This window comes from Corylus avellana, chromosome ca6, assembly GCF_901000735.1.
Source record: "Corylus avellana chromosome ca6, CavTom2PMs-1.0".
Classification (NCBI taxonomy): domain Eukaryota; kingdom Viridiplantae; phylum Streptophyta; class Magnoliopsida; order Fagales; family Betulaceae; genus Corylus; species Corylus avellana.
Window position 1 is genome coordinate 7218881 of NC_081546.1, and position 26318 is coordinate 7245198.

The 26318-nt window shown below is 34.4% G+C and overlaps 3 protein-coding genes across 4 annotated transcripts; 2 read left to right on the forward strand and 1 right to left on the reverse strand.

Moving 5' to 3' along the window:
• Positions 1-4402: 4402 nt before the first annotated feature.
• On the reverse strand, positions 4403-7822 carry LOC132184627 (probable LRR receptor-like serine/threonine-protein kinase At3g47570). The gene is made up of 2 exons (XM_059598329.1): positions 5144-7822; positions 4403-5043 (listed from the first exon to the last, which is right to left on the reverse strand). The coding sequence occupies exons 1-2, from the start codon at positions 7797-7799 to the stop codon at positions 4625-4627; spliced, it is 3075 nt and encodes a 1024-aa protein (XP_059454312.1). The 5' UTR covers positions 7800-7822; the 3' UTR covers positions 4403-4624.
• Positions 7823-17890: 10068 nt separating this feature from the next.
• LOC132184218 (E3 ubiquitin-protein ligase APD1-like) lies at positions 17891-20200 on the forward strand. 2 transcript variants are annotated; one of them, XM_059597764.1, is made up of 8 exons: positions 17891-18065; positions 18152-18378; positions 18515-18611; positions 18690-18767; positions 18897-19117; positions 19281-19350; positions 19435-19747; positions 19857-20200. In XM_059597764.1, the coding sequence occupies exons 1-8, from the start codon at positions 17969-17971 to the stop codon at positions 19933-19935; spliced, it is 1182 nt and encodes a 393-aa protein (XP_059453747.1). In that variant the 5' UTR covers positions 17891-17968; the 3' UTR covers positions 19936-20200. The 2 variants fall into 2 exon arrangements, with proteins under 2 accessions (XP_059453747.1, XP_059453748.1); XM_059597765.1 differs by having other exon boundaries at positions 17978-18069.
• A 1390-nt stretch (positions 20201-21590) lies between these two features.
• LOC132185820 (cytochrome P450 81Q32-like) lies at positions 21591-23397 on the forward strand. Its single transcript, XM_059599612.1, has 2 exons — positions 21591-22503; positions 22787-23397. The coding sequence occupies exons 1-2, from the start codon at positions 21591-21593 to the stop codon at positions 23395-23397; spliced, it is 1524 nt and encodes a 507-aa protein (XP_059455595.1).
• Positions 23398-26318: the final 2921 nt, after the last annotated feature.

The window sequence follows — 26318 nt, forward strand, 5'->3', positions numbered from 1 at the left end:
CTAGGCTTCGTTCGAACTTGTATAGGGATCATTACAAGAAATATTTTGACGGCATTGATAAAGACGATGATGAGGGGATTGCCAAGGCTAAGGCTATTGGGAGGGAAAACGTGCTAGCAGGGTATGGTCATCAACAGTGGAACCTAATATGTGACTCATTTGATGCCGGTAAATGGAAGGTAAATATATATTATTATACTGATTAGAATATTCAAATTGATATAATTTGCATGCACTTGAAGACATTTTATGAATAATTGTGTTTTTTTTTTCTCCAAATTTCATAGAAAAAGTTTGAACGAAATATAAAAAACAGAAGCAAATTGGAAACAAAGCACACAGCTGGGACTTGTTCATTTGTCAACGTCATTTACAAAAAGGTAAGTATCTCGTACCATAATTTAATGAAAGTAACATTATTTAGTGTAAATTTTGATTATATGTCTTATGTGTAGGAACAAGAAACAAAAGTGAAGCCTAATCCTGTTGAACTATATGAGGCTACCCATACAAGAAAAAAGGATAAACAGTTTGTGAACGACAAATGCAAAAGTCTATATGTAAGTAACTGTTTACGCTTCGATCATTAAGTTGATTAGTGAAGAACATGAATAGTAAACTTGCATGAAGTATATATTAAACTAAGGTCAACTATGACTTGTGCAGCTTCAAATGCAAGAATTAACAACCAGTGAGGCCTTAGAGGAAGGCAATGTGGAGGGAACAAGTGTGGATGACCGAATGCAAGAAATAGTCACACAAGTACTAGGGGGCCGACGAGCTGGGCACGTTAGAGGAATGGGATGCGGTCTTATTCCTACCCCTTTAAGAACTTCATCTCAAGCGTTCACCCACTTCGACAACCACGACAAGTGTAGAAAAAGACAAGAAGATACTCAAAGCGAGTTTCAACAGACTAAAATCGAACTTCATCAGTACAGGGAGAATTTGCAAGCTAACGTTGAGGAAACGAACAACTTGAAAGCCACTGTTGAGTTCTTAATGTCACGTATTGGAGGGTTAGTGAAACTCTACCTATGTATTAATTTTACAAAAACACACATACTAAGTAATCGTTAAAAAGCTTATTGATCATTATATGAAATTTTATTCTTCTTAGGTCTGGAGGGAGCTTGCTTGGAGGTGCATCAAGTGAAGCCAACAATTGAGGGAGCTTTGGAATAACTTTATTTAGGATGTACTTTTTGATAGCATCTATTTGTGATATATTTTTTGATACTATGTATTTGGATAGTTGTTGGTACTTTCTATTTGCTAATGTGTATTTAACTATTTGTTGATCGTGATCTGTTTGGTAATGTATATTTGTTGGTACTTTTTATTTGGTTTATATTATATTAAGATATTCGCAAAATTTTTGGTTCAAGAACTTTTGAGTTAGTAAATCACCCTTGACATGATTATCAAGGTTAAAGAACTTTGAGTAAACAATGCAAGGGAGTAATAATATCTTTCTAAATTTTATTTTTAAGTGTATGTAGGATGACAAGAGTACAAGAAAGTTAAACCACCCAAGCAGGTTCTCGCTTTAATATATTTCATGAAGAAACACATTTTTAGTATCTCTTTCTCTATCATTTTGGGTTTCATTTTCATTGTCTTTGATATTATATATTGGTTCATTGTGGTAGATTACTCAAATTGCTTATGAGGATGAATTGGCAAGGAAGAGGATGCAGATAAGTACTTTATTTTGGGTTTTGGAATTTTGCTGCCCATGGATTGTAAAACATATATTTAATAGTTTTCTCCCTTGGCAGGTTTGGTTAATGGGGCAGTTCTCACATATTTTTTATGATTTTGATGAGGTTAGTCATTTTGAGTTACGTTTCTTGTGGGCATTTAGATTAGTTTGATTATTTCATACATTAATTGATTCATCAAACAATGTTGTTGTGTACTTAAACATAAATGCAATGTTTCTTATAGAGGTACTCTACGTGCATTTTACTTGCCCATGCATGGAGTTATGTTTCTCCGGATAAGTTTTCCTGCTGAATTCTTTCAGTGTTGGTTTCTTCATAGTGAACTTTTTTTTTTTTTTTGCCTCAATCTTGTTATTAGGCGCACAGTGCTTATCATGGTGTTGGCATTGTGAAATTGATGGGCCGTAGCAGTAGATATATAGCTATGCATGCATCCCTAGCTAGTGGACAAATTGACATATGTTTGATTCCTGAGGTACTTATTACTAGCAATTAATTGGATAGTTATCTTTGTGAGCTGTTACTGATTCTACTGATATGCACATCTAAGGTATCTTTTCATTTGCACGGGCCTCATGGTGTTTTGAGTCATCTGAAATGCCTGATTGAGACAAAGGGTTCGGCTGTTATTTGTGTCGCAGAGGGAGCACGGCAGGTGAGTTATGTAAGGAATTCATATTTTCGCTTGTGGGTTGAATACTATTAATTGATCAAGTGATTTAAATTGTGCAGTTCTTTTTTGGCTTCATGAAATACTATGAAAAACTGCCTGTGTTCATTTCATTGCATTGCATAGATCTTATAACTTCTTCATTATATTTTTCCCCAAGATGAAGAGTAAAATTCAGTATGTCGTTGTTTTTTGATGCAGAATTTTCTTCAGAAAACTAATGCTAAAGATGCGTCTGGGAACATTGTATTTGGAGATTTCGGTGTCCACATTCAACAAGAGGTTGGTGGTTGTATTTTGACTAATTTCATGTGGTCTTGATCTCTCCATGACACTTGAGACAAGCTAAGTGGGTTGATAAATAATGAGCTGACTGAAAGTCTAATTTTTAACATCAGTTGATATGTGTTGCATGGATAAGAATGGACTGCAGTTTGGCCTTTTAGTTGTCATTTGTCAGAGTTACAAATATGCTATGTTCTTAAGCCTTCAAGATCTAAGCTCTATTAGTGACTCTTTTGCTAAGACTAGTCAGTTGACTTTTGATGTTATTTGTAGTGAACAAAACCAATGGTTCTTCACTTAAACTGGAAATCATTAGAAAACTTACTGATGCTGCGATCGATCGCAAAATTTCGAAAGCCTACTGATGCTGGAGTGTGATCGATCGCAAAATTTCGAAAACCTACTGATGTTGCGATCATGTGCGATCGATCGCCAAATTTTGAAAACCTACTGATGCTGCGATCTATCGCACTTGGAGTGCGATCGATCGCAAAATTTCGAAAACCTACTGATGCTGCGATCGATCGCAAATTATTATTATTTTTTATTTTTATTTTTTAGGACCATTTGGGTCCACAAAAGTAGACCCTAATGGTTAACTATCAGCGTTCACTTCAAAGTGGACGCTGATAGTCAATTTTTTATTTTATTTTTTTTGGACCATTAGCGTCCACAAAAGTGGACGCTAATGGTTGACTATTAGCGTTGACTAATTCTTTCGTTTACATCATCTTTAAAGTCAAAACATGCGCCTTTTAGGGTCGATAAAGTGGACGCTAAAAGTAATCATTATGGTCGACTCTAATTGGACGCTGATAGTTAGTTTTTTTTTTTTTTTTTTTTTTTTTAGAACTAAAGTGGACGCTAATGGTTAACTATCAGCGTCCACTTTGATTTGGACGTTAATAGTTATTTTTTTTTTATTTTTTTTATTTTAGGACCATTAGGGTCCACTTTTGTGGACCCTAATGGTTAACTAAAAGTGGACACTAATGGTTGATTATTAGCGTCGACTATAGCTTTCGTTTACATCATTTTTAGGGTCAAAACATTGCCACTTTTAGGGTCGATAAAGTGGACGCTAAAAGTGATCATTAGGGTCGACTTTAAGTGGACGCTGATAATCGTGCATTTGAGCATTAGGGTCGGACTATTAGCGTCGATACCTTTAGGGTCGAAAAGTCGACGCTGTTGTCAACAGCGTCCACTTTAGGACTTTTAGGGGCGACTTTGAGTCGCCCCTAAAGACCTAATTTCTTGTAGTGATATTATGAAGTTTTATATTCACTATAGTTTGTTAAAGAATTGTGGGTTAAATTTACTAGCTATCTTTGTGCAAAAGTGAAAAGTTTTCTACTGCAGACTATCTTTGGAGATCGAGTATGATATTCCTAAGTCTTATTCTCTGAAGAATAAAGCTGTAAGGTGAATCATGAAGTTAATTATCAGTTAATTAATTTCACTGGGTTGTTACATATTGGTTCTCAAGTTATGATTGTCTTTTGTTGTAAAAAACTTGATAAATACTCTCATTTGTTGGATTACTTTCTTTTTTTCTTTTCTTTTTTTTTAATTTTTTAATTTTTTAATTTTTTAATTTTTTAATTTTTAATTATTTTTATTTTTATTTTAATTTTTTTGCAATGTAATTTATTGGTAAATTTACCAATTTTTTTCCATTCCCTATTCCAATTATTTATTGAAAGATGTACAACATGGCTTAGGAGATAAAGAGACGTACGTGCATATATATAGAAATCAAGAGCAATCTAACAAACGATTATGCTTCCTTGTTCTTCACCAACACAACATAATAAAACAGAAATTATTACCCATTAAAAGCAAAGAAAACTATAGAGAGTTTTGCACGAACTGCTGATCAAGACCGGGAGCTTATTGCTTAGATGATCTCATCAACTATACTTTTTCTAACAAACATTATTCATATTTTAGTACTATCCATGATTAGTGTCACACTTTTCTCGGTGGGAGCTGCAGCTTTAAAAAGGGTATCTCTTGCAGATTTCAGTTTCTGTAGAACACTTCTAATAGTAATGCGGCGATCACGAGATTCCTCGGTGCAAGATAGCCCCACCCCAAGGATTGTGGTCAAGCAACCCTGTTGAATATCAGGGCTTATGAGTTGGCCATTATGGTAAAGGCTGCTCATAAGCAGTAGCAGCTCAGGGTCGAGTACTTGCATCACTTTGGCAGGGAAAGCTGACTGCACCCATTTGGTTAGGTTTAGGCCTCCAATGAAGCTCTCATGTATTGGATTCTTCCCAGTAAAAAGTTCAAGCAGCATTATGCCGAAGCTGTATACATCTCCAGCCGTTGATGGTTTCTCTCCCAAACCGTACTCTGCATCATAGGCGATTCATTATTATGCTAACAAAATTAATTAAAAAATAGCTAATTTTATCAATTACCCGACAGAATTGAGGGATTTTATGGTACGAACCTGGGGGTATGTAACCGATGGATCCCTTTAGAACATATGTAGAGCTAATAGAATGTTGATTGCCTGTTCTTTCCATCAGCAAGCTGGCCAGGCCAAAATCTCCCACCTTTGCTATCATGTCTTCACCCAAAAGAATGTTGCTGGGTTTCAAATCACAATGAACCACAGGAACTTCAGAATCATGGTGCAAGTAATCCAATGCACAAGCAACATCGATAGCCACGTTCAATCTCTCCACAACATTCAAGGCATCCCCATTTGAGTGCTTCTTCTTACCCTTGACCCAGTCTTCTAAGCTGCCGTTACTCAAAAATTCATAAACCAAAGCCAGAAATTCCATATTCTTGAAGTCCACGCTAGAGCATGATGTGATAAGTCGAACAAGATTCCGATGCCTAACATTCCTCAAAGCCTCGCACTCTGCCAAAAAACTCTTCAAAGAGCTTGTCTTCTCAGTGTCAAGGACCTTAACCGCAACATCAATCCCTTGCCTTAGATAGCCTTTATACACTGATCCAAAGCTACCTTTCCCAATTAAGTTTTCTTGGTTGAAGTTTCCGGTTGCCTGACGCAGCTCATTGTAGGAGACCAATTGATGTTGTCCTTTCAGCATTTCAGAAGTTTTAGTGATCTTTGATGTGCTTTTCTTTATGTAGAACACAAAGAACAGTGAGCCAAGTAGGAAGAAGAAGAAGACTAATGGGACTAGGATAAGTGCAACTTTGGCTACAATTCTTCCACGACCACGAGAATTGATGCATGCCAAATGCAAGCAAAGCCTTGGGTTGCCTTCCAAATGGACTTTTGTGAGATTTCTAAAAAGTCCACCACTGGGAACTACCCCTTCCAAATTATTGAAAGATAGGTTCAACGACTGAAGGGCGTGTAGGTTTTGGAGTTCAACAGGAATGGAGCCAGAAAGTTGGTTGGAGGAGAGATCTAGGGCATCCAGGCCTTTCAATTCTCCTATAGTATTCGGAATAGGGCCTGAAAGTGTATTCCTGGCCATGAATAATTTCTCCAAGCTCTCACAGAATTTGATTGAGCTGGGGATATTACCAGACAAACGGTTGTCAGAAAGGTCAATGGTAACAACACTTTGTAGAGCAATTTCTGGAGGTAGAGGTCCACTCAGAAAGTTTTTAGACAGATTCAAAAGAGTGCTCAAACTAGGGAGACTTAGAATTTCTTTGGGTATGCTCCCACTGAGGTTGTTTTTGGATAAGTCCATGGAAAGAAGATTCCTAAAGTTCCCAAAAGTAAGGGGTATTTTACCCACCAAACTGTTTCCAGCTAGATCAATCTGATTTAACTTTTTGAGATTACCTAGGGAATTTGGAATATTGCCCGAGATCCGATTTCTGGCCAAACCCAGCATTTGCAGTTCCTCCAACTGCCCAATTTCAGGTGGGATTTCACCTGAAATCGAATTGTCGCTCAGATTTAGCAAAGCCAAGCCACTAAGACGACCAATGGAGGCGGGTATATTCCCATGAATACGATTCTGTCCCATGTATAACTTTGAGAGAACCTTTGAGAGATTGCCTATTGATTCTGGAATCACACCCTCCAAATGATTGCCTTCAATTGCAAGAAACTTGAGTTTGGTGCTATTTGTCAAAGAAGTAAAGATGAAATTGAGACCATCCTCACCGGAACTAAAAATGTTATTGTAACCGATATTATACATTAAAAGAAATGGGAGATTTCCCAGGCCTGGGGGTACTGTTCCTTCTAGAAGGTTGTGCGCCATGCGAATGAGTTGAATATTGGTGAGATTGTGCAAAGACCACGGAATCCTTCCTGTGAATTTATTGATGCAGAAATTGAAAACCAAGAGGTTCGGGAGTTTAATCCCAATATCTCCAGGAATCTCACCCCATAGGTCATTTGAAGCTAATGCCAACGAAACAAGGGAGGACATGTTGTATATGGATGGAGGAATGGTGCCAGACAATTGGTTAATGGTAAGATCAAGTACCTTCAAATTTTGAAGGCGAACAAAGTCACTGGGTATGATGCCAGTAAGATTGTTGGTGCCTAAATTTAAAGTGGTGAGTGAGGAGAGGTTTCCTATGGCTGGCGGAATTGAACCATATAGATGGTTTCCTCCCAACTTCAAGATTTGGAGCTTCACCAGGTTGCTAAGCTCTTCTGTAACTCTTCCTGTAATCTTGTTTGCCATCAAGTCGAGGGTCTGGAGTTGGGTCAGTTGGCTTATATTTGAGGGCAGCACACCTTCTATGCTGTTGAAACTCATGTTCAGAACTCTCAAACGGAAAAGATTGACAATTTGTGTAGGAAACTTTCCTGTGAATTGGTTATTTTGGAGTTGAAGGGAACGGAGGAAGGAGAGATTGCCAATATGAGGGGTGATGGACCCTTTAAGTCCAAAACCTGAAAGATGAAGGCCAACCACTCTGTTGGCAGGTTTGTTGCAGACAACTCCAGACCAATTGCATGGGGATGAGTTTTGGTCCCAAGAAGACAGAGGGTTGGGAGGCTCCAGGCTTATGGTAGACTTGAATGAGATCAAGGCTTCCTTGTCTGTAACAATACTTAGAGTGGCTGACTCTAGTGCAAGAAAAATGGAGTTGAAATATATGAGGAGGAAGAAGAAGGCAGACGAAAGCATTAGATGGGAAGGGAGAGCCATGTAGGTTTTACTTTTTAGTTGGATAGAAGAGAGCACTTTGTACGTCCCATTGGAACACAAAAGATGTGTATTTATAAGCGTTAAAATGTGCTGTGCTCTTGATGGGGATCGACATCACGGGGCCCTCATGGATCTTACCATTTGCGTATGTATTACTCCAAGGGCCGAGTCCTTGCTGAATGCGTTAATTCTTGGGCTCCATTAACATATCAATAAATGGCCTAGAAACTTTTTCTTTTTTTTTTTTTTTTTTTTTTTTGGAATAAAAATGGCCAAGAAACTTCGAGTAATGTTAAAAGTCATTTTTGTGTTCTTCTTATGTTATTTTAAGAATAATATGACTTTTAAAATTATTATTGGCCTTGTGATTGATTATTATTGAATTTTGATCAAATGATGATTTTAAAAGTCACCTTATTCTTAAAGTGATATAAGAGGAAACTTATAGAATTACTCGAAAACTTCTTTAATTGCAATACTAATATTACTTAGTATTGTTTTTCTTATAATGTAAAGAAAAAATAATAAACTTTGTAAGATTTTAGATAAATAAAAATGGGGTAACTTCATTTTAAACCCCTGAATTATCAAACGATTTGAGAAGCCTCATAAACTTCAAAACCTCTCAATTTGAATCCTTCCATCAGATTTTAAACGTTAAAAGGAAGACAATGACGTTTATACTCCTAAATTTTTTATAAAATTTCAAATTTACTCTTAATTCCAAATTAAAAAAATAAAAATAAAAGTTAAAAAAAAAATCATGGATATTTTGGTCTTTTTAGGGGTAAATCCGAGAAGTTAACAGCTAAATATATCTGACGGATAGGTTTAAATTGATTGAGCCAATAATATTTTGGTCTTTTTAGGGGATATGCTGGTCTTTTTTAGGATAAATCAGGGAAGTTAACCGCTAAATCAGTGATATTTTGGTATTTTTTTAAACACTACTTAGAAAATAAATAAATAAATAAAAATAATCCTCGAAGGAGAAAAAGACGGTAAACAAAGCTTGTTTTCAAGCCACTGTCAATATTACCAAGAAATCCTGCAAAAAGTCCATAAGAGCATCTTCAGCAGTGTAGTTAAAAGGAAGATATTAGCTACATTAAGCTATTTTTGTCCTTTTTTTTGCTCCAACAGAATAGCTTCATATTAGCTATTATACCTTAACTGCTATAGTGAATAGCTTCATATTGTTATTTAATGTAGCACACTAGATTGTTGAATATAATATTATTTCCACATTATTTTCTCTCTCCCTCAACATTTCTTTCTCTTCTCTCCCTCCCTCAACTTTTCTCTCTCTTCTCTCTTCTTTGTTCATGAATTTATGATACAAATTTAAGTTTTTTAAATCACTAAAAACTATCAAAAAAAATTTGAATAGCATGCATATAATTGACAAACTAAAAATGGAAAAATAAAAATAAACAAAAATAACACACATGTGTGTTGCGTGAATCAATTTTATTGCAATTTACAAGATGATGCAAAAGCAGTCGCAGATCAAAAAAAATTAAAAAATTAAAAAATAACATTTAATAAAATAAAAAATGAAATAAAAAATCTGTTAGAATTAGTATTAAAAAATGAGTTGCTAAAATAGAGAATCGTACTTGTAGCTAAAATACATCTTAGTGTTGGAGATGCTCTAAGTCCATGATCCACGAAAACGGGGTAATTAAGTCTGTAACCGCTTTGTTGACAAAATGGTCACATTGTGGAGAAAAGGACTTAAAATAACAATAAAAAATTAGGTGAGTAAAAATAAATACAAATCTACAACAAATATATAAAAATACAAAATTATAGAATTTCAAAAATTAAAAAATTAAAAAGGAAATTCAATTTGGACAGCAATCCAGCCATCGCTTTAAAGAGGATTCGCGAAGGCAAAGAAGACAACAAAAATTGTTTGCAAATAAGTTTGTTTTATCAATTTTCCAAAATAAAGGCAAAAATCTAATTTTCAAGTAATTGTCGATATGGGTTAAAGTATTGATTAAATAATTAAATTTATCTATTTTTATAAACTTAAGCTTTAGTAATTTAACATGGTATCAAGTTAAATGTCTTGAATTTAAGACATGATCCCTAGCTAAGGAGTAGTTCAATCGGCTGGAGACTACGTCTCATGAAGCGGAGATCACTAGTTTGTGCAAACATGTCCAAAAAATAAATAAATAAATAAATAAAAGGTCTAGAATTTAAACCTTAATTAATATCATCATTTACCTAATTTCAATTAAGAAGAAAGTAAAAAAAAAATGCTGCCAACGACACTTGTGCCTAATTTATCAATTTTCCAGAATAAAGACTAAAATCTAATCGTCAAGCCACTGCATGTCAATATCATCCAACCAAGAAATTATGCAAGACGTCCACAAGTTCATGATCCACGAAAACTGTAACGTAACTACCGTGTTAATTGACAAAATGGTCTATGCTTACATTTGTCGGGATAAAGACTTTTTTATTTTTTAAATTTTGCCAAAACGCACTTTTGATAAAAACTTAAAAATGAAGTTTTTGTTAAAAAAATATTTTTTTTAACTTAAAAGCTCTATTTCTCAAACACAATTCCAAACGTATTCTTGGTCAAGTTGCCTCCGCAGCCTATACAATTCCAAGTCAAATTTTTTAACATGCAGTAATTTGTAATGTGATTGCCCTGGGAGAAGGTGACTTGACTTCGTCTAATTTGGGCTACCCTGCGAATCCCGTCATAATCCTTTTGTCCACTGTCATTAGTCAGGGGGATGAGAGTCGTCTCGGTAAAGATAATTGAAAAATAAAACTATAAAAAAGAAAAAAAATCTTCTTTTATATGTCAGTGTATCATGAGTTTGAGTTTTCTTTTTTTTTTTTTTTGGTATTATTTTATATTTTATCTTTTGATCATAAATTTTTTTAATAGTTTTATACATAAACATAAATTTAGTAAATCAAACCATATAAATCTCAATATTATATTTTATATTGAGATTATCTCAAATTGTTAACCCTAATTGAATGCTTGTACATATCCACTTTTCTTGACTGACTAGAAAAAATCCAAGAAACAAAGGACTGGGAAGTCTATCTCAAATTCTCAATACAAAATCCACGCTTCAAATCTTGTACATACAAATTGCCTGTTAGTTTCCACTTGGGACCCATGATGTCAATTATATGCGAGAGTGGTGGTAAGGAAGACATATAGTCATATAAACATGTGGTGGTGAGAGCATTTCTATTGAAATTTTTAAATAAAAGTTAAATAAAAAATAATTAATTAATTTTTTAATTTAAAAAATTAAATTTAAAATAGAGTAAAAAGCTTGTCAAATAACTATTTTTTGTGCTGGAACTTTACCAAGGTCAATAAAACTCTAATTCAATCCTTTATCTTCGTTATTTTGGTGAGAGAATTCATTTAACTTATATTGTTTTAATCTATTTTGTTGGCAAATCTCTTCGTACTGTGTCATTCTGTAGCAAAAATAGCCATTATTATTATTGGAGATGCTCTAAAATTTTGGAGAAAGACCATTGCAAACAAAGATAGTTACGTACGTAACCATGAGAGCTGCTGCTAGCTAGCTAGCTAGAGCGGCCACGCCGGCCAACATATGTAGATTGGAAGCTTCAAGCTTGTGCCTAATTTTCAAGCAACGGTCAAAATCATCCAACCAAGAAATCCTGCTAAAAGTCTAAGTCCATGGTCCACGAAAACTACTGTGTTGACAAAATGGGAGAAGATCCTCTCCATTTGGACCATTTCCACGGTCATTTATTTCAGAAAGGTCAAATTATTATTGAAAAAACAAAACAAAATAAAATGAAATGACAATTTTCTCCTTTTTGGAAGTAAAGAACCGGGGATCCGATGCCGACAAAATGGTCTATGCACACATCGTGCTCCTCTGACTGCGACGGCAGGCAGTTGTGTTTTGATTTCCCTTGTTGAAGTGCAACTGTGATGTGACTTCACTTTGTCAAGTTGTCTCCAAGTCAATTATTTTAACTGTAATTTGTAATGCGAACCCAAATGGCCCTTGCGATTTTAAGACTTGACTTCGAGCATGTTTGGATCTTTTATTGTAGACTCAAAATGAGCGTTGGAGCATAAAAGCTTGTTTTAGCTAAAATACAGTCGTTTTGTAAAATGATTGTGAAACAACTTTTGAAGTTTCAAACGTCGAATTAGGTTTCCTTTTGTCCTTTCGTCTAATTTTGACACGTACCTCGAAGTCAAGTCTCAAAATCGCAAGGGCCATTTGGGTTCACATTACAAATTACTAAAGTAACACATCAAGTTTGACACGTTACTAAAGTATAAAAAATTAATAAAAAATAATATTTTTTTTTTTCAAATTTATTTCCAGAATTTATTATTTTTTTTTTCAAATAATATCATGACAATCCTTTAGTTTGGCTGGCAAAATGGTGACGAGGTACTAAACTAGTATTTACTCATAAGTTAAGTACTATCTGTGATATGAATTGAAACTTAGGTGAGAAAAAATAAACACATGAAATCCTACGTACTAAAAAAGTAATTAACGAAAAAAAGAAAAGACTTGACTTCATCTAATTTGGGTTTCCTTGCGAAGGACATAAATTTTCTCTAAATTAGTTTAGATGAAATATCCTCTAACCCATTTAAAATAGTGTCAAATGTTTATAAACATTTAAAACGTTAGTCTAAGTTAGCAAACTGCTATTAATGACCTTAATAATTTAATATGACTTTTAAATGTTTCTTAAGATTATTAATAGCAGTTTACTAACTTATACTAACGTTTTAAATGTTTATAGACATTTGACATTATTTTAAATGAGTTAGAAGATATTTCATCTAGACTAGTTTGGAGAAAATTTATGTCATTCGCAAGGAAACTCAAATTAGACGAAGTCAAGTCTTTTTTTTTTTTTGTTAATTACTTTTTTAGTACTTAGGTTTTCATGTGTTTATTTTTTATCACCTAAGTTTTAATTCGTATCACAGATGGTACTTAACTTATGGGTAAATACCAGTTTAGTACCTCGTCACCATTTTAAATGTTTATAGACACTTTACACTATTTTAAATGGGTTGAAGGATATTTCCTCCAGCCTAGTTGGGAGGAAATTTTTGTCCCCTTGCGAATCCGGTCATAATCCTTTTGTCAATTGTTATTAGTCACTTGGACTAATAAATAGAGAGTTATGTAGCATGATTCAATAGACAAGAGAATAATAGGGAAAAAAAAATAGAGAAGAGAATATACAATTCTAAATGAGATCGTGTCCAAGTAGTTTTAGCAGATTTGTCAGTAGATCCGTGCTTAAGAACAAAAAAAATTCAGATTACCATCCTAGTGAGAAAGACCAAATTCGAAGAGCGTGACAAAATAAATTATATGTTACATTTATATGTTTTAAACAATAATTAAGTTTTTTTAGTTATATTTTTTAATATTTGTAATCAATTTTTTTTTTTAAATAATTTTTAAAAAGAAAGAAATCTTGACCCCCCCTAAACCAAAATCATGGCTCCATCACTAGACATGACAAAACGGTGAGTTTTGAGATTGAATGACTGACGTTAGATGTTTGAAAGAAAATATAACAGAATGGCTTATGACATCTTTTCGATTGACTCATGGACTAAAAATTCAAAATTAAAAAAAAAAAAAAAAGGTTCAGCCTTTTTTTTTTTTTTTTTTTTAGGTGTTGACTCAGAGATTTATTATACATTTACCCTAAAAAAAAAAAAAAAAAAATTAATGGTTTTATACATAAACATAAATTTAGCAAATCAAACCCTATAAATCTCAATATTTTATATTAATAATTTTTTTTTATTTTATGATCCAAAATATAGATTTATATCACAACTAAATCCTGAAAGAATTGACTGGCACTGGAGCTATGGTTTTCGTATTTATCTCATTCCACAATTTCATTTCCATCCCTCAGCTGTCTTCAATCTTTAAGCTAACTCTAAGCTATTGACAATAATCTTTGAAGTTTTCAATATGTGAACAGGTCCCCCATGAGCAGAGGCAGCAGCGGCCAAGTCTTGCCGTGGCTTGGAATTGGAAATTAATGGGTCTCAGATTCTCACATGAGGTCCTGTTCTTCACTTTTATGTGAGAGCGTTTATTTAGGTGCCATTAACTACAATGCACTACAGGAAAATTGGTCTTTACCGACCATATTTTTAGCTACAACCCCAACTTTGTCGCTAATATGTTAGCAATAGCGACGACATTTTGTCGTCGTCGCTAATTTCATTAAAAATAAATAAATAAATAAATTTGAGAACAGCGATAACACAATGTCGTCGCTGATATGTAGTCGCTAACATCAAAATAATGTTTTTTTTTTTTTTTTTCCCACACGGGAAAAGCAGCACAACAAAATTTGTGATGGGATCCAATTTAGTTCCGATGACATTGGCATCGCTACTTAAAAATTCTTATTAGCGACGACCATGTCGTTGCTAATAAGTCAAATAAAAAAATTGAAATTCTTATTTGCGACGACATTGTCGTCGCTAATAAGACTTATTAAGTAGCGACAGCAATGTTGTCACTAATGAGAATTTCAATTTTTTTAAATTCTTATTCGTTGCTAATGACTTTTAATGAAATTTCTGGCAGAGGCGCGAGAGACTTTGGCCACACTGATAATATTTTTGAAAAAAATTGAAAATTAGCCTAAATTATTGCGGGAGATTTTTTTCCTTCCCCCAACCCTAAATTTCACGGTGCTCTCACATTCTCACATTCTCACATTCTCGAAGATGGCTTCTTTCAGTTGATCTCTCTCCGTCTCTGTGAGAAAAACACAAACATACAAGTAGCAGAGAGAAACATCTTCCCGACTTCCTCTGTCTACAATCAAAGCACAATGAGCAATAGGAGCTGCAAAGACAAGTGATTGCAAAACCCATTTTCATTCTTCTTTCTCATTTCTCATTTTTTTTCATGATTCTCTTGCTCCGTTTGCACCTTTGGCACCTGTTTAAAAACTTGACAATTATGTAGTTTTCTCATGCTACTTTTAAGACTTATTCACTAAAAAATGTGTAATGAACTCTGTTTCAGACCTTTTAACACATTTAATTAGAAAAAGAGTTCTTGAGATAAGCTCTAACATATTGTTATGTTTAGATCATTCACACAAAACAATTTAAAACATTAATAAGCCAAAAACAAAAGCATTTGATGTAGACGACGATGATCATTAGTCGCTGATGTGTGCGTAGTCATCAGCAACGACACATCAGCAATGCCATTGACATTTAAGAAGGATTTTCAGTGACAAATTTTGATAGTTATTAGCGACGACATATGTCGTTGCTACTGACATATGTCCAATTTATTTAAATTGGATAATTTTGATAGTTATCATCCTCCCATAATGGAAAGGGGATCATCTCCAATTTATTTAAACTGGATAATATCCAGTTAGTTATATTGGAAGAGTATTTTTATTTTTTTACTTTTTGAGAGACAAAAATATCTATCCAATATAACTAACTGTTCAAATAAAATGAAAAGGAATGGATTCTATCCGCTTAAGGGTCTTTTTTAAAAGATATATATATATATATATATATATATATATATATATATATATATATATATATATATTTTCACTATATTTGTAAACGCTTTTTTGTTCAACCGAAGTTATGGAGTTTCACTTACATAGAATATCAATACTTCACAGTATCAATTCTTCTTCTTCTTTTTATTTTTTATTTTTATTTTTTATTTTTAAATCCATTTCTCATTATCACATGCATTGTAAAACATTAAATGACTCGTGTGTGTCAATCAAATTAAAGTAAACAAGGGTAGTTCTCCTATATTTTAGGACAATCGGACAGCGATTCAAATTGCACATAAATCATTATTTAACGAACATACTAAATACATTGAGATCGACGATTGTTTTGTGTGTCATATCTCTTGTAGGAATTTTTTTGTCTTTGTCTTATTACGTCTGCATATCAGTTAAGTGACGTGTTCACCAAAGAAAATTGACCCTCTAGGTTTTCATGACTTTGTTTCCAAACTCAAGTTGACATCTAAATTTACTTTGAGTTTGAGAAGTGATTTTATAATATATTCTAATTGATTTATTTCTTTGTCTAAGTTAATTATGTTTCCTTTTACAGGTATTTTATTCTTACAATATACGCATTTTGTTTTATATATATATAAACGTTTTAATCTAAACATTTTCTTCTATTTTGTGTAAATTTAAAAATTCTAAACTAAGAACCTTACAATTAACAAAAAAAAAAAAACAATTTCTAACCCAAGAAAATCTCCATACAAGCGATATATTTATAACCAACCTTGCATTCATAAAAATAAAGAATAAAAAAAATTATTTCCTTTGATTTTCACCATACCCGATTATTCCCTTCTCATTTTTGTTTTCTTCTAAAAGGAGTATATATATATATAAGCTCAAGTCCATTTACTCGAAGGGACCTGAAGCCCATATACATGGTAAATAAATCCCAAAAGTTTCCAGCCCTAGGACCACCTTCTTCTAGTTTATGAGATGCATATTGGTTTCCAACATTATTTTCTTAAGAGAAGGTGGTTTGAATTTTAAAGAAAAATCATGTTGTAGATTTGAAGATTGTTTGAGTTTAAATTGTTTAATTGTAGTTTCTGGAATGAATATTGCTTAAATTTATGGATCCATATTAGTTGATTTAATGGGCTTGGATTTGGCATAAAATGTGGGCTTAGTCACCTTCTCCAACTACAACAACAACTCTTGTCCCACTTGTCATGGCCTTAGCCTAGGCTAAAAATAAAGGGCCCATATATATATAGGCAAATATTGGCTTAGGTTCTCCTAAAACTTTGTATGATGTTCTACTTCGAATTAAGAAAAAGCTGGCATAACCATGGTTAGAGGTATTTGAAAATTAGTTTTCATACTCGTTTGGTAAAAAAGTTAAATGCGTTTTTAAGTGTTTAAAGGCCTAAAAATAGTCAAAATGCACTTTTGTCAAAAGCTTAAAAATTAAACTTTTGCCCAAAAATTCTATTTCTCAAACGCAATTCCAAGCAGGGTCTAAATATAAGTATACCAAAAGTCTAAAATTTGAAAAATTAGTTGAGCACGTTTAAAAGTAAAACAGTAAATTAATTTTAAGGTTGTCTGTAACTCTACTAAAAGTCAACAACATTGACATCTTTGTTAAAGGTCTAATATTATATGTTTTTCTTTGTAGGCATTAAGGCCTACTTATTGCGGTATTTTTTTTAAACTTGCATTTTCTTTTCTCTCTCTCTCTCTCTAATTTCTAATTTTCTATTATGAAACACCACCTTCGGAGAACTAAAGATAATGTTACAGAAAATTGGGTTAAAGCATAACCTCCCAATTTATTTATTTTTTTTGGGTTAAATGTTTTTTTTATTACATGGGTTAGCCTCCGAATTAAATAGCCTCCTCAATTTATAAAAATATCACAAATAATACCCGTGAAAAATTTATAAATGTATTGAGTACTTTTGTCAATTTTTCGTCAAAAAACTTTATAATTTGTCACATCAAACTTATCAACGATTGTCACATGTTTAATATTATTTATAAAAAATAAAACAAAATAAAAATTGAAAGGTAATGTGGGCCAGTTCATTTGGCTATTTGGGTAAACGGGTCAAACGTTTATTCCCACATTACATATACATAATATGTGCATAAATATATGCATCTTTTAAACATACTAAATTACAAACAGACCAATCATAATAATAAAACGGTTATATCTTGTGATTTTCACATCAAAGGCAAATTTGATGGTATAAAAAAGCCGATTGTAACATTTTCTAGTTCTTTCAAAGAAATTTGAGGAACCTTATGGTGGAGGCGGTGACAGCTCTCAGATGCTCATAACCAGGTAGCCTAGGTCAAAATATAACGGACACCTAACGGTCAAAAACCATGGCATTCTGTTACCCGCCAATCACACAAAAATAGTTAGTTGAACCGACTGGGATAGCAGAACTTCTCCCCCCCCTCCAAACCTACTAGTCTCCTCCCACCCACTCTGTATTGCAATAGACCAGTAGCGCGCACTTCTTGCCCCTCCACCTCCATCAAAAAATCTCTCCCAAAACATTTCTTTATTTTTTTCTTTTTTCCCTAATAGAGTGGCAATGTACAGGCCGGTGATGATGGCTCCGATGAGCCACTCGCAGCGGTGGCAGGACTCCTGGAGTCGCCTGCTGGTTCCTCTGACAATTTGGCTATGCGGCATGTAATTCTGACATCTTCTTTGCCGATTGCGTTTCTGTTGACCCATCAGTCTCAAGAATCCGTTTTGCTTTTTCTTTTTGCAGTTTCGGTGAGCCTCAAATATGGGTATTACGGGGATTGCAGTATGGTGCTTGGACCGAGCTCGTCGCGGTTGATGCAGGCAAGCTCTGTTTTTGTGGAACAGGTTGAAGTTAGAGACGATGACAAGAAAGGCGTCCATTTTTATGCCTTCACCGACAAACCTGACTTGAGCCACCAAGCAAACTGGAGCGTCTCAAACTATGTGATTGTTGGATCCTACAGCCACAAGGTAGCACATGAAATTTTTGTTTCAATTTTAGTCATGTTTTTTGTAGATCAATGGTAGTTTCAAAATTAATGTGAGTAAATCTTTAGAGAGGTTGAAATGGTCTCTCTTTTTTCCTCTGTTCTTTGTTTATTTTCAGGGTTTTTCTTTGTGGTTGAACAAAGGCTCTGCAATCCGGATGAGATGGGAAGCTCCAACTAGTGTTCTAAACAAACTTGAAGTGGTTATGGTTAAAGGTTCTTTCAGCTCACTTTAGGAACATTCTTTCCAATATTTCGTCAAGAATGTCGAATTACTCATGTATACTTTTACAGGGGAGAGGAAACTCGATACATTATTGCCGAAATTGACAAGTTCCCCTGATGCCCTTGCCTTCCATGAACCAATCAGTGGTAACCCATTTGCTTATGCAACATATATTCAAGCAATTTTTTTGTTTAATCCATTAACTGAAACAAGAAAACGAAAAATGTTGGAGAAAAGGAGACAAATTTAAGAATGTCGAATGCAAATTTGGGCAGGTAAAGAAGCAGAGTACACCATCGAGGAAGATGACAGGTACAACCTTGGGGTCGTAAACACGAGTCCCAGAAGCATAATTATGAAACTGAGTGTGAATGTTTCGTCTATGATGCATGATACTTCAAAAGCTATGAGTACGTGTTCTACAATGTCGGGTTCCTGCCGGCTCAGCCTTCTGTTCCCCAATACTCACTATGTCATACTCACCACACCCAACCATGTGAGGCCTCATCCATTTATTTCCTGCAATACGATTGTCATGCTACGGTGAAAATTAGTGATCCATTATCTTTTACGGATGCTGATTCCGGATCCAATTTTCACAATCACATCATCAAGTTGTCGTATAATTTTCTCAATCTAAAACAATAAATTCAATGCAGGGGGATCTCGCTGGATGGTACATTGAGCTTTCTTTTATGGCACGTGTAGTAACATACATTGCAATTTTAGGTACAACATCATCAGAGAAGAAGAATAATAACAGAAATTTCAACTTTATCTGTGGTCTTACCCATGTGTTAACTTAACTTGCAGGGTTTATAGTGATGATTGTTTTTCTCATACTGAAATACCTTGGAGCCTGCGAAGGTGAGGGTACGATGACAGACACAGCAGTGGAAGCAGTACGAGAAGTAAGGGAAGTAACTGAGACAGACCCTATAATGCGGGTGAAGCCAAATCCTTACACATATGGAACAGGGGAAGAAGAGGAAGATTCGGGAGCATCGAGTAGCTCTTCAGAGGAATTATACGATGCAAAATTATGTGTAATTTGTTATGATGAGCAACGCAACAGCTTCTTTGTTCCTTGTGGCCACTGCGCTACCTGCTATGAATGTGCACAGAGGTATACATACATACATACATACATACATATATTGATAAAGAGTTTCATAGACTCAAATATACTCTAAATATGTGAATTTTTGGGGGATTTGATTGGATTCATTTGGCAGGATTATGGAAGGGGAGAACAAGGTGTGTCCAATATGTCGACGGGTTATTCACAAATTGAGGAGATTGTTCAACTCTTAGAGCTAAATAACTGGGCTTGTACATCTGTGATTTATGCTTGGGAGGTGATTTTGTGGTTGGAAAGAAGGATTTTATTTTTTATGTGGAGAATCATGAGTCCAACCCTTCTCAGGTTCATGGCCTATCTTGTAAACTGGGCAAAATGCACTTGAGTTTCTCGGATTAAGCTGCATGGATTTTGATTTGAAATTGAAGAGTACAAAGTATGCAGAGTTCTTTGTTCACAAATGACTGGTTTATGTGATTTTGTTATCTGATTTTCATATTGAAGTTTGCATATAGAAGATCTTAAGGTATTTTATGTTACGGCAAATATAGATCATAGACAGCAAATAAGGAGAGAAGATAAAACAAATAAGGGGAAAATATAATAAAGCCTCCTTAACTAGTATCTGTTTTTAAGTTGGCCTCATGAATTGCTAAATGTGACACTAGGATATTTAAAATTACTACTTTGTAATAAAAAAAATTCCTCCATCAGCATCATTGTTTGCTAGAATGGATGGAAAAGTGGTCACGTGCGTTACACGTAACCAATTTGACCAAAATGTTTCCAAAATAACTCCAATTTTTACACTTGAAATACTGGATTTGCCCGCTTATTATAATTATTACAAAAAAAATTAAACTTACTTAATTTTTTTTTTTTAAAAAAAGGAATTGAGAACAAACAGAGGGGGGTGGCCGAACATTTATTTGTTTTATGTTCCTTGCTGATGCTATTTCAGTTGAATTTGCCAATTTGGGTTCTAATGAAGCAAATAGGGCTGGAAAAAAAATGTGGGTATTTTTTACAATGAGTGAAAGAAAAATCTGGCTTTTTGGATTGAGAAATGCTACGGTTTTTCGTAGTGTTCTTCTAATTTTTTCATGATTCTACGTGGATATTAAAAAAAAAAAGCAAAAAATAATATTCATGCAGGACTAGAGAATGCTAGGAGGAATCATAACATTTCTCTTTCGAATTTATTATGCTTGATGTTTTATGATAACGTGTCATTTTCTTATTAGAGGATACAAATGACTTAATTTATACTAAATCCCTATAAAAATTATTCCCAGCAGTCAGGAATCAGTAGTAAAAATCCATAGAAAAGAGAAGTCAACTACTGTACGCTTTAACCATTTGCCTTAGGAAAAAGGAAAAAGGCCAAAAAAAATATCAATACGGGTAGTAAAATATCTCTTTTCCTTTATGGAGATGGATTGGCTGTTAAATAAAACAAGAATATCAGATTTTTTAATGAGTTTTTCTTAATAAAAATTATATTTTTTTGGATGAATGAGTTTGACTTGTAGGAAAAGAGAGATTCCAACCATTTATCCATTCTTTACTTTATAAATGGCTCCGCCTCTGCTCTGTCAAGCAACCTGAACAACACGATCCGTTGCCCGGATCAAGTGGCAGTAACCCAATCGGTTTCAATAGGGACGAAGTTGATGAGTCAGCCGGCCGCGATCGGCACCCCTTGATTGTTTGTCAAATTGTGTCCACCTTCTACCGTTTAGAATTTTCAGCATGTCATTTGTGATGTTATCTAGCGGCAAAGTTGAACCAATGATGACATATCAATAAATCCAACAAGGATTCAATATATTACTCCAACCATATCAATAAACCCATTATTTCAAGCATCATGCATACAAATCCATCCATGGAAATCCCATTCTACCACTACATTTTGCTCTTTCTTTTCTTGTATTTCCTTACCAAACATTTAGTCCAAAAAAGCAGAAGGCTTCCACCAAGCCCTGCACTTTCCCTGCCCATTATCGGCCACCTCTATCTCTTTAAGAAACCCCTCCACCGAACCTTCGCTAAGCTTGCCAACCAGTACGGTCCGGTACTAGTCATGAGGTTGGGCTCCCGCCCTTCTATCATTGTCTCTTCCCCAACTCTTGCCGAGGAATGCTTCACCAAAAATGACATCGTTTTTGCAAACCGCCCCCGCCTCCTCGCCGGAAAACACCTTGGTTACAATTACACCACCCTTGCTTGGGCCCCATATGGCCACCACTGGCGCAACTTAAGGCGCATAGCTTCTCTCGAACTTTTGTCGTCTAATCGTCTTCAGATGTTCTACAGCATACGAGTTGACGAGGTTAAATCGTTGATCCATAGACTTTGTCAACGCTCAGAAGAAGGGGGTGATCAGTTTCAGGCTGTGGACATGAAGTCAACGTTTTTTGAGCTGACACTCAATGTTATGATGAGGATGATCGCAGGAAAGCAGTATTATGGGGAGAACGTGGAAGAATTGGAGGGAGCAAGGAAGTTTAAGAAAATTGTGATGGAGAGCTTTGAGCTGAGTGGGGCTACAAATATAGGAGATTTTCTGCCGGTTTTTAAGTGGGTTGGATCAAGAGGACTTGAGAAAAGGTTGGTGGTGTTGCAGGGGAAGAGGGATAAATTCATGCAGGATTTGATTGAAGAACATCGAAGGAGGAGGAATGGTGATCCTGCTTTTGAAGAGAGGGGGAAGACCATGATTGACGTCCTATTGTCACTCCAAGAAGCTGAACCTGAATATTGTACGGATGAAATCATCAGAGGCACGACGCTTGTAAGTTTTCCCACTCCCTCTAGAAAATCACTAATTTGAGAAACTGAGAAATAAATAGCGATTCGTATAGCTTGAAAGAAAAAGTCTTTGCTGTGTAGTTTCACTAGTTCATTAATATATAAGGTTTAAAATAGAAAATAATGAGGGTTATGTTGATTTAATTCAATGGGGATATTTTTTGCTAAAATAATTATGATAAAAATCTTAAATTAAATGTAGATTTTGGTTGATTTGAAAAATTGAAATATATCAAATTTTTGTATCCATGACCAGGTCATGTTTATTAGCAGGGATTGACACTTCTGCTAGAACGATGGAGTGGACATTGTCACTTTTGTTGAACAACCCGGAGACCCTTATGAAAGCCCAAGCTGAAATAGACAATCACATTGGACAAAGTAGGCTAATTGAAGAATCAGGTATTGCAAAGCTTCCCTATCTTTGTGGTATCATAAATGAAACACTTAGAATGTATCGTGCTGCTCCATTATTGGTGCCCCACGAGTCTTCAGAGGAGTGTACTGTTGGAGGGTACCATGTCCCACTTGGTACAATGGTATTAGTCAATGCGTGGGGCATACATAATGATCCTAAGATATGGGAAGAACCTAGAAAAATTAAGCCAGAGAGATTCCAAAGTCCAGAGGGAGAAAGGAAAGATGGGATCATGTTGTTGGCGTTTGGAGTAGGGAGAAGAGGTTGTCTTGGGGAGGGCTTTGCTATGCGGATAGTTGGGTTGGCGTTAGGATCACAAATTCAGTGCTTTGAGTGGAGAAGAATTGGGAAGGAGATGGTGGACATGAATGAAGGGGGAGGGGTCACCATGCCTAAAGCTCAACCCTTATTAGCCATGTGTAGGCCACGTTCCACCATGGTAAATTTTATTTCCCAACTCTAAGAACGCTTGGGATTATGGGTTGGTTAGCTCCAAGCCTCCGAGCTTCGTATTCGTCATTCAACACTCTCATATTTCTATCTTCTAGTGTTTCCTTTGTGTTTTAAACTCTTATATTTGGAACTTTATCTTGCTAAAACGATTAATTATTAAGAAAATATAGATAAGTTATGTCTTACAATCGTAAGTATCCTACATGGCTTAAGTACACTTTTTTTTTTTTTTTTTGAACACCTCTTCCTTGCAAGCCTTGGTTTATGGGTGAGGTTTACCCAAATTTTATAAATTTGGTATCATAACCGGCTAATGTGCCTTATACTCAACCTCAGGGCTGGAATGTGAGACTTGTGTAGGTTGCTTATTTGAGACCATAGATCGAAGGCCCTCTTCAATAGACAAAGAGCCTTGAGATATTGGGGATGCACAAAACCAAGAAGTAGAGCCATATATGTTGTCTCAATGAACTTTCATGGAAGCTAAGGCCCGGGAATGCAGATTGAATTTGTACTCGTTTAAAAGATATTGGTATTGTTTGGAATTGAGTGAAAAGGCAGTCATCATAGACCAAAGCCTTTATGAAATCAGATTTTTAGACGGTTGGATTGACGATGAGTCACTTGAAATCTGGTGATCCGTGGGAGAGTGGGAACACTTTGATACTTCAATTAGTAAAGATTCTCTGAAAAAATTAAATAGAGAACGTGGGAGAGGAGAGAATATTGTGTAGGTGACTTTGGGGGCAACAAGACTTTTTTATGAGAGAGGCTCCTTGAGTCCTTGTCCAGTATAGTAGCAGTGATACCAATGATGTGTGATTTTCCTTGTAGGTTGCACTTATGACCGGTTGGGGATTGATGAGGGTGTATAGTTTCTATGCGAAGAAGATTCTAAGAGCTGCTTTGATTAAACTCCTTTGTTAAGGTAATTGTATGATGTAAAGGTTGATTGAGTGGAGTTCACCTATAATGTATATCCCCCCAACAGGCACCGCGCTTCAACATCTCACTGGGTAACCCATGTACTTTTTAACTTAATAGTTTAAAAAAATAGTAAAGTAAAGAAATGTCAACTATTGTCTCCTTTAGAGCACAGACATCTAACTCAACAAAATAGCTAAAAAAAAAAAAAACTATTATGGTTAGCCCTATAGCAAAAATATATCAGAAAGACTCAACATTCGACTTAGTAAAATGATTAAAGATCTGCTGAGTTGTTACGGTGCTTAACAACTTTGCTAAGCACTATAGCTCAATAAGTTTTTAGCTATATTAATAAATAAATAAAAATTAAAAAAAAAAATCTAGTTCTGTCTCTTCTTTGGAAGTAGAAAAAGTAGATAAAAAATAATATTTTAAATAGAAAAATGAAAGTGGATAGCTAAAATACCAAGTGAGATTTAGAGTATTCACATCCGGCTCAACAAATATTTAGCTAAAATACCACATTTTTCTATTTTAGCTTCCTACTTTTTTAAGGTACCCACATCCGGCTCATTATTTTAGTTATTCACTTTCACTTTTTTATTTAAATATTATTTCTCTATTATTTCTTTATTCTTTCTCCAACAATCATATTTTTTAAAATTTGTCATTTTCTAACGGTCATATTTTTCTAAATTTGTCTTTTACTAACAATTATATTTTTTAAAAATTTTATTTTCCTAATGGTCATATATATATAATTTTAATAGTATATATTACCATTTATTGAATATGTTATTAAAAAAATTAATAACACCCATGCGAAAAAAAGGAACAAAAGATTGAACCAAAATTACAAATTTGATGAAACCCATCATGACTTTTAAATAGACAAATATGATTCTTTAGCTAAATATTTGTGGGGCGGATGTGAGTATTCAGAGCACTCACATTTGGCTCAACAAATATTTAGCTAAAATTTAACTAAAAAGCATATTTATTTTATTTTAGCTATCCACTTTTTCAAATCACCTTCATCTGGCTCAACATTTTAACTATTCACTTTTATTTTTTATTTAAAATATTATTTTTTTATTTACTTTTTATATTCCCAAGGAAGAGAAAGCAAAATTGTTTTTATTATTAATATAAATAAGAATTTGTTGAGTTATAGTGCTCTGCAAATTTATTGAGCACTGTAGCAACTTAACAAGTCCTTAGTCATTTATTGAGTCGGATTTAGAACATTTTTTTGTAAAATTGTTAGTTAAATAGCCAAAAAGCTAATTTTTTGAAGCCAATGTGAAAATATATACATATCTTAAAAAAAGGTAAACTTCTCTTATTAAAATATCTTTTTTTACTTTATGGAGGTGAAGGGGTTTTAAGTAATACAATGAAATCAGATTATTTTCATGAGTTTGACTGGAGGTAGGGAAAAGAGAGATTCCAACCATTTATATTTACTTTACTTTATAAAGCGCAGTTCAAATCAAAAATATGTCAACTTTTTTAGCATTCACGTACATTCAGTTTCGCAAATATTTGGCTAAATTTTAGTTAAAACATCAAAATTTTTTTTATTTTAGCTACTCACTTTCTTAAGATTTTCAGCGTGTCATTTGTGATTCTATTCCGTGATCAGAAATTTTTTGATCAAATTATGATGAAGTACATCAACATGGCAGGGGCCAGGGAGCAATCTTGATAGAGAGCGTATCGTGGGGTGAGGTACACCAGATTTGAGCCGTCCATCATATCTCAATTATTTTTTTTTGATAAGCATATCTCAATTATTAGTTCTAGCGGCGAGGTTCATCTATGATGACATAGTTTCTTGATGGCTATTGTTGCAGTAATTTAATTGCTGTATCCGTCTGATTGCAGCTGAGATATCCTCTATAAATCCTTCAACTATATCAATAAACTCGTTATTTCAAGCATCATACAAATCCATCCATGGAAATCCCACTCTACCACTATATTTTGCTCTTTCTTTTCTTG